The sequence below is a fragment of the Aphis gossypii genome, chromosome 2 (genome assembly GCF_020184175.1).
Source record: "Aphis gossypii isolate Hap1 chromosome 2, ASM2018417v2, whole genome shotgun sequence".
NCBI lineage: Eukaryota > Metazoa > Arthropoda > Insecta > Hemiptera > Aphididae > Aphis > Aphis gossypii.
The window spans coordinates 44,894,385-44,912,717 of NC_065531.1; the positions used below are offsets into that span (position 1 = coordinate 44,894,385).

At 27.3% G+C, this 18,333-nt stretch overlaps 1 protein-coding gene across 1 annotated transcript in view; it reads left to right on the top strand.

Moving 5' to 3' along the window:
- Positions 1-18,333, top strand: part of LOC114124781 (protein Wnt-2) — a 58,888-nt gene that overhangs the window by 18,415 nt on the left and 22,140 nt on the right. Inside the window, exon 2 of the mRNA XM_027988151.2 lies at positions 9,552-9,772. Within this exon, the coding sequence (XP_027843952.1) occupies positions 9,552-9,772 (221 nt within the window). The remainder of the gene's footprint in view (positions 1-9,551; positions 9,773-18,333) is intronic.

Here is an 18,333-nt window from a genome sequence, read left to right on the forward strand (position 1 = left end):
AATTTTTATCAAGTACCATTCTGTTTTCATCCATGTATATAAACATATCTAATTTTTATATTATATTGTTTAAATAACTACCTATCTTTTACGAAGAGAAACCTAAATTTTTAATTATATTATAATTCAAAGAACAACATGTTCAACAATATTTTTGAGTAAAAACAAAGAATTTGAATAAATTATGTTTTATTAAAATATGTAAAATATTTTAAATACAAGAAACAAACTGATGAGAAGAGTATTATACTCTGTGAAACTGTTGATGCATCACTCCCGAGCACTTTAATAACTATTATTATTATTATTATTATTATTTATCACAGCAAACAATATTATGTCTGTACATTATAAGAAGATAAAGTAAAATGTTTTGCTTTAGGCTAGGTTGAAATAAAATAAAAATTAATGCATAGTAAGTTCATTTATAAACATACGAAGCTTAAAAAAATATGGGGAATATTAAAGGAGAATTTTAAATGAAGAAATTTGAGAAAAAATTCAATATACTTTTTGATAAGTAATAATATGAACGAGTGTCCGTTATTGAAATGATCACTCTGTATCTGTACGCTTAGATATTTTACTAACATACATATTATAATATTATATGCGGGTACCTCGCCTTGCGCTTGGCTGTGGGAGTTTGAAAACTAAAAACCTCCGCGGTTTGCTAATGTGAATGTGTATAGTGTATACTATATATGCGTGTACGGTTGAAAGTTATAGTACAGAATTAATTAACAGAATATAATTTCTCGACACACAGACATGCACAAAACACACATTACTAAAGAATACGTGTACCAGTGTGCCTATCTTTTACAACGAAATGAATCATAATAATATTATATCATATTATCGTATATAATACGCCGAGTTAGTGAGTTGCGAACTCATATTATACGCCGGGTAAACCGCCTTCTGCCCGTTCGCAGATGGTAATGATTTTTGTTTTTTTGTTTATTTTTTTTTGCCATCAAGATTTCAGACCCCACACTAACTAAATAAAGTGACGAATTTTATATTTGAACGTACGCTTAAATAGTTAAATGCAATGAGCGACCGCATATCGTTATAATACAGGGCACGTATCTTACATCTTCTGAGTCGTTTATCGGTTATATTTTCCTCTAATGTCAAAAATTACAAAAATAATTTTGTCTCTCACCGAAAATGTTTTCCATTGATTAGTACTTGCCGGTGTGTTACAGATATTTTAATAATAATACCGCATGGAGGCCGCAACTAGTTATTTATGACTTGAATCATCCAGGAGCCGCGAGAGATTAAGTTGTGCTCGGTGGCCGACCGCCTTCTGATTAATCGTGAAACGTTCGATAATTTATTAACGGCTAAGCTATATTGATTAAATATATAATACGTATTGTTCATCAATTTCCTATGAATTTTGACGGTCGGAATTATTAGCTTGTGTTACAGTATTACAAGTATCTATTAGGTACATATAATGTCATCGTTAAAAATGACATAGATTGTACATGTGTATCTAACTCATATACTTATTATTGTTATAGTTATACATACCTATGCGCCCTAAAATTTGCGTGGTGAAGAGCTTAACGTAAATTGGGAAATTTCTATGAGATTACTGTAATATCCTCGTTAATTATTTATTATTACATTGTACCTATACATAAACAGTGTCACATTTACTGTGAATTTAATATGGTATCATATATTATTAAATTTCAGTATTAATAATACTATTAAGTGATAGGTATTGATATAGGTGCATATTAAACTTACCTAACCGTAGTTATATTATGTAGTTAATGTCGAATGTACGTATATCAACTGCTTATTCAGAAACAAAAAAAATCTTTTTGAATATCGCAAGTAATGACACCAAAGGGTAAAGTTTTTAGTCCTACAGTTCTTATGGTTTTAAGTGTTTTAACAGTACACGAAGTGGATACAATTATTATGGAAATCGCGAAAAAAAATAAGAAATGTATAATATGCACCCACCACCCATGTCATTGTTCTACACGGTAGAAAAACAATAAAACAAAATACCTACGATGCAAATGAAAAACTACAGTCGTATTCCGATACATAGCCGTATCGAGAAATATATACATACGTGCTAACTGTATGATGACCGTCTTAAAGTCATGTATATCGAGCCTATATGGCGGAGGCATGAACAAAAAAAATCATAATTTAATTTTAGGCATAGGTACGTGTTATATCGGATAGTTGCAGAGAAGTACAAAACTCGACTAAAATATTGTCAAGATGCTGTGAATATTTTGTATACTGCTAACAAACATTTACGTATATATAGTACGCGTGTTGTCTATAGTACGCTTGAGCGCGGTATTTTGTACACAGTATTTCTCTTGAGATGATATTATTATAAATTTATAACGTTTCGGCCGTTTGTATATTGCATAATATCGATCGATCTACATTCTACAGGAATTCGATTTCGAGCTAGACGAGAGCGACGTGTGTGTACCCATATATATCGGTCGGCGACATCAGTCGGACACAACAATTATTAATAATGAGTTGGTGCAGTATATATCGTCAAACGATTGTTTTGGTTTTGTTCTTCTTTTTTCCACGGAGAACCGCCGGTGGCACTATTCCGGCAGAGTTCGTAATATATTATTATTATTATGTGATATTATTGTAAAAAGGTGCGCGCCGCTGTCTCTCTGCGTCAATTAGCGACGGACGTCCTCGTCGTCGTCGCCGCAGTCGTGTCCGTACGCCCACCGGTGGTCACGAACGATTCCCACAAAACTAGCCGAGGCACTCGAGGTTTTTATTCGTATTTTTTTTTCTCTCGTTTTATTACCGCACGATAACTCGCGGACGACAAAATTTGTATATAAAATAATATATAGTAATTGCTAGACGTCATATTATTATTACACGTACCTATATATGCTGTACGTCGTCTCCCGGTCACCGTATTATATATACCTACGAGATAATATTATGTGTGTGTGTGTGTGTGTGTGTGTGTGTGTGTACTCTATAGAGAGCCCGACAACTGCACCGCTGCACACTGCAGCCTCCTCGGAAATATGATTTAACTGAAAAAATATAATAATAATAATAATAATACTTTTAAGACCAGTCGACCGACCGTTTCTATTTCAGATTCGCTCGGTGATAAAAACAAATAAATAAATGTGAACGTCATGTGAACGGCGACCATAATAATTATATTGTACATCACGACGAAAGTATAAGTACTGCATCCGCCATATCTCGACGAATCTCGCTGTATAGATTATTGCACGAGCGGACAACGATCGAAATGACGTCTGTGTGGTGTTTGCCGATGCGAGAAACAAATGGCAATACTATTACTTATTAGGTAGTTAGTAGTATATATTATAAACCTAGGCATTATACGCTTATATTATTATTGTCTTTGTGTATTACTGTATTATTCATAAACTGGATAAGTGGAGCTGAGATCGAGATCGTCTGTGAGCGTAAAACCAGTGTTAAATTTGTAATGATATTGATATGGTATTATTATAATTAAATCTATATTCATGATACAGTTTTGAATTCATTTACACAAACAATCGGTTTTCGTCTAGATTAGTCAATCAGTAAAATACTTCATATTTCATTGTTAAAAAATATTGTACACATTATTGCAAAAAAAATGTGTTATAAATTATATATTTCACATGTAGATTACTGATAAAGAAGATTTCTCTGATTTGATATCAATTATTTTATTTAGTTTTAATTCTATAAAATACAACAGATACAACATTCCATTTAAATTATTATCTACCTACACGATTATTTGCTCGTCAACTGTCACTGTATGAAATATATTTGGTTTTGACAAAATAGAATATTATTATTTAATACGACTGTAAGCTAAATTTTTTTTTTATTTGCAAATAAATTTATAAAAAATGGTTTGCGGTTAGAAGAACTATTTTATAATATACATTTATTTATTAAAACAATACACGATGCATAATACGATAAATTTAAACTGATTTTTTACCTATACATTTCGCATTGTTGCAATGCAAACCGGTTGAAGAGAATACTTTTTTAGTCTTTTAATAACATATAAATCTTTAAATTTTTCTGTTTGAAAACAATAGAACCGAACGTATGGATTTAAGATGAGTTTGAATATTGCTTTTTAAACATCGTTCGTTCAATCATAAAGTGGTTTAGTTTTTCCAAATATAAATCCCACAATAATTTACAAAATAGTATTACAAAATATGTTATTTATTTGAGTAAAATTGATTACTTTCAATAAAAATAATGTTAAATGATTTTTTGAAGAATATATTTTATTTAGTTACTTTATATTTTTTATAACATATAGTATCTCATAATATAAAAACAGAGTTAATAAGGTTAAAAAGATACATATTTACTTATATTTATATTTTACTTACAATAAAAGTCAATCTAAATAAAAGTTTAAATTTTTTTCTAATCATGATTAGGAATTTTGTAAAAATAAATTATATTAATTATAATTAACAAACATTGATTAATAACTTGAAAGTGTATACTACTATAAAATAGTAACATGTAATAATATTATTATGCCACTCAAATAAATTATTGATATAAAGTATTTTTTAATTTTATAATTGTATTAAACATTAAACATATATTTTAATTATAATCAATTCATTCAATTTATAACCTTGTATTATATTAATAAGTAATCATAGATTATTTCTTTGTAAAGATCATCGAATCGAACAGAACTTTGGGTTCACTCTCTAATTTTCATTAACAACAATCGCATTTTGAAACGAAATAATTGCATTTTTAGCTTAAAACTTATTCCAATTAAAGTAGGACCGTGCAGCGTTCAAAGGAATTGGAATTTTATGCAAAACCCTCTAGAGTCCTTATAGTCATTATATACAAGACTACAATTATTTATTTCGCACTGACAAATTACATCAAAGCATTCCTTTGCAACATAAAATGTCTCCATAAATATTATATTTAATTTGTTTTAGTCTACTTTTATAATATTATGTCACGAATAATAAACTAAATATATATAACATTTTTTTAGAATCTACATAATTACTTCTTCAGAGTAATGTGATACAATAAATACTGAATAATATGAGTACCTACAGTTTGAATCGATTAATAATTGACTTAATTGTCTTAAATACAAACTAATCAGTACATTGATACAATTTTGATCTCTATTGTTTTTCAAAAACTATCTATAAAATATTACTTACCATTTAAATTTTACTATAGATTATTTAAAAGTGTTAAAAAAATTCATTTTATTTTCTATAAACATTTTTATGCAATAGTTGTATATTATTATTGATTTACTGATGTCGAAAACATCTAAAACTATTTATATATTTTAATATGAATATTATAGCATAATTACATGATCACAAGTCACAATATGACCACTATACAGTTATTGTTATAGGGTTAATGCCACACTCATAATAATATTTATATTATTGTGGGCAATGATAATAATAGTATATTGTTAGTTGTTACCTAACACAGGTAATATTATAATTCAAGCGTACCTATGTCGGTGTTCCTGTGCAATGAGAAGACGAGAAATATTACGATTGGTTATAATGTACGTGTGAACAAGTGAAAATTATTTATTCGTCGCACGAAGAGGATGGGATTAATGATAATTTTAATTATATGGTACCCATAGCTTTTAATAATAAAAAAAAAAAAAAACATATAGGTAGGTACGAATATAATATATTATTATAATACTCGTAGACAATAATATTAACTCGCCTATAGCTACAGCTCTATACAGCTATATTATATTATGTTCGAACAGAAACAGATCTTCATCAATTTGAGGTGTTTTCGGTAGACGTGTATCATGTATTGATACGCTGGACACCTTTTACCTATAGTGTCTCGATGGACTGATAATAACCGGTTCAAGAAAAAAAAAATGTTTTGTAGTCGTTTTTGTTATATTATTTTATTATATCTCTGTCCGTTTAGTGTACACCTACATTATAAACTACACGGGATATTCGAATCGTTTATTAAGGCACTACTAATACAAATCTATGTAAATATACGTTTTGTAATCAAGCGATATCATTAATTTTAGAGGGTACTAGATTTTTCTTACATATAGATTTCTAATGTTTAAAAGTGCTTTTTTTTTTATTATTCGTGCAACCGTTAAACACTGTTAAACGTACAGTTTCCCAAGTCAAAAATAATTTCAAACATTATTAAATCAAATTAAGTTAAAAGAGGAACATTATTTATATATCGGTGCAAAATAACGAGTAGGTATATCGTTTCTCATTTTAAACAATCTAGACGAATAATATGCGTGTATAAAAACTAAGATTTAATTATGTATTCTAAAAATAAATTGATTGAGATTTAAGACTTTAATTAAAAAAGTTTACGTTGGTTGCTATTCAGCAGCTAACTAATAATTTTGCTCCTCAACTATTACGAGTGTATAGTTTTTTCAATATATTTATGTACTATACATATGCTTGTCAAAAAAAAAAACCCAATACTGAAATTAATGTATTTAAATTATTATTTAAATGAATACAAATAGTAACATATTATATTACTTCAACGAATATACATATTATTATGATGTGGGTACTATGTATATTGTTTATGTTCTAATTTATTTTAATGCGTTTAACTAACTAATGATTCGCTAAACTACATAATTAAACACTGAATTTTTAATTACAATAATTTATGTTTTTTTAAACATTAAATCAAATACTTTATTTCTAATAAAATAATTTTTGTATTTTACTCGCTTGATATGCGACCTGAATTTATTATTTCTTAACTTGTATAAAATGTTATATAATAGGTAGAACATGAAAATATTGAATTATTGTCGCTTAACAATTAATTACAAGTTTATGAAAAATTAATTTAAACATGGTCTTATCGAATCCTTAGAATATAATTTGTGAAATAGCTTTAATGCTTCCTATTTATTTAAAATTCTATGTATAAAAAATTGTTCTATTTATTTTTTTTTCTTTTAAGAATACTTTTATTCTTAATTGATTTGAGTGATTGCCTTACCTGTTCATATAATATTATAATATTACATTTTTATTTTTATTTTTGTTTTTGACTCAGTTTTATAAATCAGAATACACAAAAGGAATTCAATTTACTTTATTATTTTATTGTTTAGAAGTAAAAAAATTAAAACCACTATTAATCATCAAATTATTTAGCCAATACTCCATTGTATAATTTTATAAATAGCATTGCGCAAAAACAATATACATCTTATTTTCAAATTTATGTTCTGCATTCAACATTGTATACGTATAAGAGTTGAATTTTAAATTTTTTACAAAACAAATAAAGCAGACTAGGTATAAGAATATAAATTAGTGAAACTAAAAGTATATTTTTTCTCCAAACGCTTACATCGGTCGATAATTTAATTAGGTCAGAGTGGTGTGATGAATTTTCTAGCTAAACATTTCGTATGATAATTAAACTGCGTTAGTTATAATGTCTTAAATAGATGATCCGTTAGGGATTTTTATACAAATGTATCATATATGTATTGTATTGTGTTAACTCCATCTGACACAAATTATACATAAAGTGACATGGGTAGGTTGTAGAGGTAAAATTACTGTTTATAATTTTACAAACATGAGTGTCCTTAGATAAAACAGTTTTTGTATGATTATGGTTAAAGTTGTTAATTCTATTCTCTATGATTTATTATAATACTCGGAGAGAATAAAAAACTTTTTAAAATTTTATAGCTCTTCGACCAATACATTTTTTTAACAAAAATGAGTTAGTATTTAGTAATATAAGGTGTTTAGTTTAGGTAAAGTAAATACTATTTTTTACACAATTCCAATTACATTCTGATATTTTATTATTATGGTTCCGATGGTGCATATACGTAATAATATGATATTTATATCACACACAATATTTATCTATGATTATTATACATTACATAATTTATCAATATACAATTTTTGCTGACAAATTTTGAGTTAAAATTATAGGGATTATTTTGTCGCCCGAAAAAAAAAAGAGAAAAACAAAATTATAATAGTATACAATACAACTTAGGTTATATTAGTTGGTTACACCTGTATAGATTATTAGTTACAAGTGATAATTAATAATTCAACTGAAATAAAATTTACAATCGGAAAGAAAAATTAGGGTCCATATTAGCTAGTGTATACAAAGTGTTAAGGGGAAGTGTAATAGCATAGTTTGTAGAGGAAAATAGAACATGGAAAGGAATATTGGATCTCGTTTGTTGAGATGGAAATTTTGAAATTAATTTAGGAAAACAACGCAGGGGAATTAATCCTTTAATAAGTAAATAATAAAACCTAATAATTATTATTAGGTTAGGTTAGTTCTCGTTGCAAATGGTGGTTTTTGCGAAGTTCGTTTTTAATAGACAGTAGCCTCCAGTGCTAGATCACTTACAATAGTAGTTAATAATTAATAATTAGTAATTACTATCTAGTGTAGCCCACCCAGAAAATAATTTCCAGCTTGTTAATACATTACGGAATTTAATTACCGTAATTTATCTTTCAGTTAAACAGATATTATTAAATATTATTTATTACTATAATATTGTTGATTAAAGATTTGTGTATAATATAGATTACTAATACTGTGATATATTGAAATAATCAATGATAAAATGTACGTACTACGTAGTGTGACAATCACTGGCATTGCTGTAACAGTATTATATGTATGGCATATAATCTAGCCAAGAAGTTATAAGATTTAAAGTATAGAATATATTTTAAAGTCGAACAAACTAAGACTATCGTAGTTACTACTTATTTAATAATCATTAAATAAATAAATAATTGAATAATTGAGTACTCAATTCAATATAAAATAAATTATGACTACCACGTTTCAACGAGAAATAAAGATTGAAGTAATGGTGCTATTATATAAGTATAACATTTTAAATTAAATCAAACTTTTTGATTTAATATTTTACTATTGATTACGATGTTATAATTTATAACCGGGTATATATTACCTATATATAATGTTTGTAATTAGGTATGTATTTAGGGACTAGGAATTAAACTTTGCTTTTAAATTGTCAAATATTGATACAAATGATAACGATTATCATTAATCATACTGTTTACATCATCACTATAATAATTAAGGTTTAATAATAAATATTCACATTTTGATAGTGCTCGATAATTATTTTGAATGTAATAAATTATTGTAATATTTAATGAGAAATATTGATTATAATCATTTATTATACATTTTACGACGTTATCCTGCGCGCCTAGGATATTTGTAATAATTGATCAATTTTTCAATTTACGTAAACTTGTAAATGTTGACAATCAATGTAAGATTAAAATTTATAAAAATGTATTTTTTTTTTTTGACTTAAAAACTTGATCATTTGTTGCTATGTCTCTTAATCATCTCGTGAAAATTATTTAAACGTTATCAGTTGAATACATATAAAGGGTTGTGTATTTATTAAGTGTTTATGTTTTCAGGGTATTGGCAAGCGCGTTTGGTGCCCAAGTGATTTGCAACAAGATAGTCGGACTGACGGCAGGCCAACGGAGGATTTGCGCCGCTGCACCTGACGCGATGGCCGCCGTCGGTCACGGCATACGGATGGCCAAACAAGAATGCCAACAACAGTTTAGTACACATCGGTGGAACTGTACGGGACCGTCAAAAGGCAACCCGTTCGGACATTTACAAATCACCGGTAAGCTATATGATAATAATATGTGAGTTCCATATCTATTTACCGTTATTTAGAAAAAAATTGATTAGGATAGTACGTGCAAAGTGATTGTTTTACCATCGCGGACCAGGCTATATCTTAAAAAAATACAAGGTATTTTTAAATATAAACAAATAATAATATTCGTAGAAAATATAAAAATATATTTCTATAGCATTTCATAATAATATATTGATGAATATACCTACCGATGTACTAAAAAAAAAAACTGGCAATAAGTACCTACACAAACATCATAAATACGATTTTTATAGTATTATTAAATGTCATTGATGCGCATTTCAATATAGTACAATCTTCAGCCATTCGCTTTCAGCGCCCGCAGAAAGTTATCGATTCTTCGCGACTTACAAATTACAATACAGACCTGTTGTCACTATATATATTCGGCAAATATATTATAGCACAACAATATCGTGAGTATACCGTGATTATATAGTGATTATCAGGTCTCTGGCGGCTATATTATAATATACATATCATACATTACGTCTTGTTGCATTGTGAAGGGGGGTTATCGATTATACTGTTAATATACGTATAATATAATATTATATGCGTAAGCAGTGGACTGTAGATGAGGTCGGCGTTTGTTTATATAAGTAGGTTAAAAGAGATTACCGCGGTTGTTATATCTTTGAAATGTAAATATTTCAACGAACCGTCGCGAAACCACCATGATATTATTTTATGTACCCCTTGTTTTATATAATACGAGTAGGTTGTAATAGTATATATATATATTATATAGGTACCTATAATATACCACCTACACTGTATCTATATACTTTATATAACTGTACAATATGATATATTTATTTATATATGAGTGTAAACTTACACTTTTATCTATATATAGTTAGAACAAGTAATTTCAATAAAATACTGTGTTTTAATATCGACGTACATTAAATAACTTTGTTTATTCGTGCGCTTGGAGTATGCTTTTTGTGACTTGATGTAATAGCAGATTGATGTGACAAAGATAAAAACGTATTACACATACAATGTCGTTTTCTTAGGAATGAAATACAAAAATTATTTGGGGAAAATTATAAACGATCGCGTAAAAACAATATAGTTAAGGATTGTTAAAGGTTAAACACTATTACTTACCGGTCCACGTTTTAGAACTTATAATAACAACAACAAAAACAACATGATAAAAACGAGTGTGAGAGGTGTCTGATTTATGTGAATAGGAGTGTGTCGGTAATTGCCAATAAACATATAAATATTACAAAAAATAAATAATAAATAATAATATAATACCTTTGAGCAATTCCGGAAAAAAATATCGAAATTAATTAATGATTATCATAAATATTTTTATGTAAATCATAATTTTTATATTATTTTATACAAAACTATAGTCGATATTAACTATTACTTATAGGTAAACTGTACATAGATAATAGGCGGTTTAATATTCAACAATATTCTATGTTTAGATTTTGTGTGTAGTGTGTGAGGGGGCGTTATCGTTGTCCATTGAAATTCCCTCTCCAAAATAAAAATACGAAATACTAGGTGAGGAAACACTAGTGTCTATAGTGTATAATATTATCAATTATCATCATCATTCGTCATCAATTCAGTTGTTTGGAATCGGTCAATATTATTGGAATCTTGTTGTCGTACAACCAAAACGTTTCCATCACCTACGTACATTTATGAGAATAAATTTGTTGTTTCGGCTAAACGACAGTTTTATTTTCTACCAAACGCATTTGTGATTAAAATTCGACTCGGTATAAAATCATTTGTACCAACTTTATACCTTGTACATAGGTAAGACGTGTAATTAAATATACATAATATATATCGCAGTATAATATTTATTTGAATCTCGTATAATAATGCTCAAGATTTTGTATGTAGGACGGTGAAATGATAATCATTTTTCATATCTGGAAAAATATTTAATACAAATTTCCAAAGGAATTTATTATGCGGCGGAAGCGACAGCCACGCAAATCATTTTTGATGCAAATGTCAGTGAAAATAAAATAATAATATTCTAAGATGCTAACCATTTTCTCCTTCAGTCACCCATACAAGTTATAAATACAATATTATATTTTCTTTGCGCATTTAATACAACAATGAGGTAAAAATTGCATAATACTTTAGTGCTTTAAATTTAAATTTAGCATACTTTGAAAGGACTTCTAAAGTTAGAGAATATTTTCTTAAATATTCTGTTAAAACAATCAATAAATAAATTCCTAAGCTGGTAAAATCAAGCAATAATTTATAATATACAAAAGTATTAAAATAATATTTTATGTTTTTTTTTTACATCGACAAGCATCGACGCATCATACGTTATTTGTTGAGTTTACAATCATAATATAAATAGATTAAAGACGTTACATAACAATCTCTGTTATTCATCTTATTGAAATAAGTATGTTGTGGTAGTCGGGTTAGAAGGTTCAAGTACATCGTTACAAAAGATCCAAATATACCATTATATGTATATAATAATGTGAGTGCTATTCTATCAACGAATAGTCATTTTCTTAAATGTTTTCGAAAATATTTTTATTCCTATACAGTTCGATGATGTTAATTACTATTCATCATGTTATAATATAATATTTATCAACAAATATACTCCAATAAATTACTATTCTTTGATCAATTATTTACGAATCTCAAAAACTTATTTGAGTAGGTATACCTATATAATTCATCATACCTAGTTAAACACAACTATTTCTTGTCACTTGATATAATTTCATTGTTTTATTATGATAAAATTATAGTATATAGTGATCAGTTAATAAATATATTTTATAAAGACGTTGAGAAGTGAAGTTAAATATAATTATTGGTTTAAACTTTAAGTAGTCAGTATCATCCATAAGTTATGTGATAAATAAAATGCGAAAAATATATTATTTATATTAATTTTAATAAAATTGACAAACATATACTATAATATAATAGTTAAAACAATAATGTTTAAAATTTGAAATATTAACATATTCTCATATGAATAATATAATTTAACAATTTATTTTTAATTATCCTTATTGCAATTCAAATAAATGCCATACAGTATATTATATTTAAACATTAGAAGTTTATACGTTATACCTACTTAGTACTTAATATGAATTACAGTTTAATATAACAGATTATAATTTAATCACACTATACACTTTTGGTATTTTGTTTTAATAAATTAAAAGTTATTTAGTTTATTACCATAAATATTTAATATATATATTTTTAAATAGATGAATAATATTAATATCATATAAAAAATATTTGATAAGTACTAAAATGTTAAAAACAACAAAATATAAATTAAAGTATATAAATTTTAATAGGTTTTAAAGTTTTAAAATAAAATGCAGAATGACTTATCTCCTTAAAACATTCTATATAATTTGATGCGTTAGTAAATAATAATTAATTAATATGGAAAAATATATTATTAGAAATGAATTTAAATAAATTCTCGATTGTTATATCGATCGTCGATGCAATAAAAATAAAATAATACCCCCCTGCGATAAATTATTGTTCATAACTTTTAATACATGCTGTACACAGGTACATTAACAATTTATTTATTTATTTTATTCAATGAATATAATATATTAATAAGCTTTAAAGTTTATTATACTTATAAACATTGGCAAGTCTTAAATTTGTCTATCCATTGTTCAATTATTTTTCATATAAAAATAAATTTAAAAAACCCATCGACATTTTTAAATTTTTTTTTATATTATGTGAATAATTTGTATTGCTTTAGTTGATGTTTTCGAAATGATTAAGTAGGTATACTGTATAAAATATTTATGATGACGCAAATTGAGTTGTCTTTGTAAACGTTTCATAAAAATCATTATTTGAAATACTTGGATTCCGTAGTCTTTCATATTTTAGCTTTTTTAGAAAACTCAATTCAAAATTAGATCAAAAGTTAATTATTTATATTTTGCGAATCTGCAATGCGTATTGCGTATATTACTTATATCTATAATAGTAATTGTATTATATATGCTTTATATTATAAATTATTCAATGCCTATATAATGTTATCATAATTGAATAAGGATAAACAATTTTGGACCCCCCAAAAAAAGAAGATATTTATGGAATTATTGACACTCAGCAATATTTTACTAGTGAAAAGAGCGCTGATCCCAATGCTGATGTTTTCTGATATGCTGTAGTGTGGGACGTGGGGTGGTCGATGTTCCTAAGAGTTTGATATTTTATTCTTATACTTGGAAGTAGTGATAAATTATATTATTATTATATTCAAAAAATGATTTTGAGTAGAGCTTATTTTATCCAAAAATTTTTAAGATTTATTTTAAAATCAAAAGTAAAAACGTTCCATTAGACTATTACAGTTATTTTTTCGTTGTTACAATTTTCTCAAAAGCAGCTAAGCAGTTCGAAAAAGCACCTTTTTGCAGTATAATGTGTATTTTACTGTTCTGTATCTAATATATTAAGAATTGCTTGAGACTTTTTAAGCTTTTTTTACCATCTCAAGTAGAATTTCTTAAAACATCTGAAAAAAAGGACACGAAATTATTGGAAAGCTAATATAATTAATTCCCTCGAGAGAGATTCGGTCAAAATCATTTAATATAAATTCGGCACTCTTTAAATTACTTATTTTACAGTTTAATACATTTTATATTGTTTAAATGAAATTTTTTTTATAACGTGTTTACCTAAAAGTCATATATCTTGTGTATTTAAATAATTTTGACGAAAGAATAATAACTCAAGTGTCATTCGATATATATATATATATATATTTTGTGATATTAGTATATTACTTTTTAATGGACTGTAGCTAGCTATTTATGGAATTTATATTTACACTTTCACACTCATAAAGATTGCTATACATGAAAAAATAATAGAACATAGAAAACTTGGGATGATGACTTGACTATTAATGATTAAACGATTAAACGATAAAATATAAATTCAAAAAAAAAAAACTTGCAATATTATTATATTTTACAAACTAAAAATACAGAAATAAATTGTATGTATCTAATTACAAATATATTAATTATTAATTTCCACTTTAAGTTATTTCCCCCCGTTGGTCATATCATTAAGAATATTAACATAAATTGTGATTTTTTTGCATTGTGCTCTAATTTTTGGGACTAATATTATGTAATACGTATAATATTATTATATACTAATATGTTAGTTATTATTAGTATTTAGTATACAATTATTTTATTAGATCGAAATGTCAAATTTGAGTCAATAACAACATTGTGTAAATTATAAACAAATAAGCTATACATAAAATGGAAAATGAAATGTACAATTAAAAAAAGTAAAATATACGTTTTAGATATTTAAATTTAAATTCTAAAACAAAAAAATGATTCGCTATTCGTTGTGTAAACATAATATTGTTTTTAGCAAAATAAACACACTAAACGCGATATCGAATGTCCAATAGGCAGTCGTTAATTAAGTGCGTTTATTTGGGAATTCGAAATCTGTTTATTGCAATTTGCAATACATAAATAATTATTATCGCATAATCATGATAGAGTTTCATCCAAACCCCTCGTGAATCGTGATAAAATAACGAGGTCAAATATTAATTACGTAAATCATAAAAATACTATATCATAATATCATAATCGGTATAATAGTCGTCGATACTTTGTAGGTGTAACGTTAAAGCAGACCTTTTTAATTTTATTATTTATTTACTTCTTATATGCAATAATCTGCAGACTAATTTTTTTCTACACAAAAAGTTTACAAGTCATTAAGTTTTGATGTAATTGCATGAACCTATTTATTACAGTATTCTGATATACATTTTGGTTTGTATTAACAACGAAATCCATACGGTTTCACACTTTTACTTAAAACAAACCTCATTCGAAAAATCGAATTCGCATTGGTTTTTAATACGCATTATAGTACTTAGTGTGAATATTTTGAATATCCGACGGAAATTTCTGTTTGGTGGTGACGATTCTCCGAGTACAAAATATACAATATACTTATTCGATGATCAATCGTATACACATGTAAAAGACACCTTGTCGTAATAAAGGACGTATATCACGTCACGAGTATCTATACAGAATCATGCATACTATACGTATAGCTCGCACAGCACACGCGCACACTTGATGATATTATATTATACCTACTCATCGCAGACCTCTTGAAACGACACAATGGTTTTCGAGTTTTTCGACCAATATTTACCAACCTAATTCCGTTTAGAAAACACTCGTCGTTTATGAGCGTGTTGCGTATTAACACCTCCTACCCGGGTTTTGCTATTTTGGTTAAGTATAAATAAATACCTATCTGTATATGTATATACTGCGTAATTCCTAATAATATGTATATATATTATGCTGGATGGGTATTCACCACGAGCAGCGGTGGTAAGTATATACGGACACTAAAAACGTATTGTTCATCGTTTGAATTTCGATGTAGGTACGACGCGGGTACGTCTTACATTTTATAATATTAGTGTTGTTTATTATTATATCTATGTATACGCACATACACGTGATATTTTACGGTGCTAAATTAGTATACCGTACATGTATATAATATCGACGGGTCTCGTGCTATTACAACGGAACTACACTGAGTCGTATATGTATATATGTATATGTTTTTAATGGTAGTCATAAAAGTCGCGGCTTATCCATTAGCACATATGTCGATTGCGCGTCTCTGCGTTCGAATCTCGAACGTACTATATGTGTATAATGTATATATATATAAATAATATATATTATATTATAATATATTATAGTCTTCTCCCACCGTGTATAGGCACAAAGCGAGAAGGCCCATAAACTTCTGTTGGTACCTACCATATACATTTTTTTCACGTAATTTTTATTCGTATATTCTTTTTCTTTTTCGACTCGGTTTTTTTTTCCTCACAGGTGTTATACACTTTATATTATCCATAATACACACGTGCTATTAAAATTCGTTTTCGTTCCAGACCGCTGTTTTGTGTTATTGTTTTTTTTTCTTTGTATAGTATTGAGATTTTTGTTTCTCTTTTCTCGTATGGAATCTGCAGGTCAGGTTTCCTGGAAGTAAAATTACACCTGAACTTCTAACCGTTTCGATTACGTCGAATTTTTTCTGCTACAAATTGCCACCGACCGCGATAGTAACCAGTAACCGATTTACTTGCTGCAGCTCGTCTTATTGGTGTACCGATTGTTTAAATTTGACACTAAATTGAGTGGTGTTGGATGAAAATATTATTCCTCCAGATGCCTATTGCTTAGAACTCCATAATTTGTCGAACATTTACAGGAAATGGTTCAACTAAAAGTGTATTTTACTAAGTATATTATTATTTTTTATTTATTATGTATCAAAATGTTATCATTATCGTTGTCATATAGTCATAAACAATAAAAATATAGTTATTGCTATTTTATTAGATTTCCCTCAAATGCCTTTTTTTAAATTTAATTTCATCAAACATACCTATTTCTAATCTATAAGTTCGAATAGTTCGATATAAAACTTTTCAACGCTATTTTATTAACACAGTGTTATAAGTAAAAGTGCGTATTAGTAAACTTCTTTATATTGGTCTACTATTATAGTCCATAGTACAATAGCATGCGTTTTCATCAACCAATATTATTGTACACAATAGTTGCTCAGTATTATTTAATATAAAGTCACATGTATTGTATATATACTAGATATACAGTTATATTACAATACGTATTGTTGTGGGCGACAATTGTAAAATTGGATACTGTGCGAATTTGAGGGAAAGAAAGACGAAAGTTTCCCTAACAGGGATGTTTTAGTTCTAAAACATTGCCTATGACCTAATATAATATTTGTAATTTGGTTGACGAGTAGCGCTGTATATTATATATTTATGTATTATGTACGTCTAAGTATTTTAATAATATTAACAGCGTTTAGTTTGTCTCGGCGAATACTATTTATACTCGCATCGCCCGTTGTCGTGAAACCACTTTAAGTAATTTTACAAGCGCCTCGTGTATTCTAAATAATACATTATATTATTATGTATTATACTTGCTTGCGTTGTAGTATAATTTAGGTAGGTGTATTGGATACACGAATTGCATGTGGATCGTGTGTTTTTTAATTGGACCGTTGCTAGTGAATATTTTGTTCTTTATGTCTATAACAATACTAATAATAATAATAATATCATATATACTTATAATATATTCGCGTTTGTGTACCTACCCATTTATTTAGTATACAAGAAGCGTGTGCGGGGTAAACACGCGCTATATATCAGCTGTACGTAATAATAGAAATAATAATAACATGTACAACAATAAGCATTGTCTAAGGTCTTGATCGCTTGCGATATCTCAGAGAATGGCTTAACCGCGTTGGCTATAAGCAAATGAAAAAAAAAATTACCTGACAAACGATAATGGCAATATTTACAATTAAACAAAACACCACGTTTGCTATGAATATATATTATATATGTAATACGTATGCAT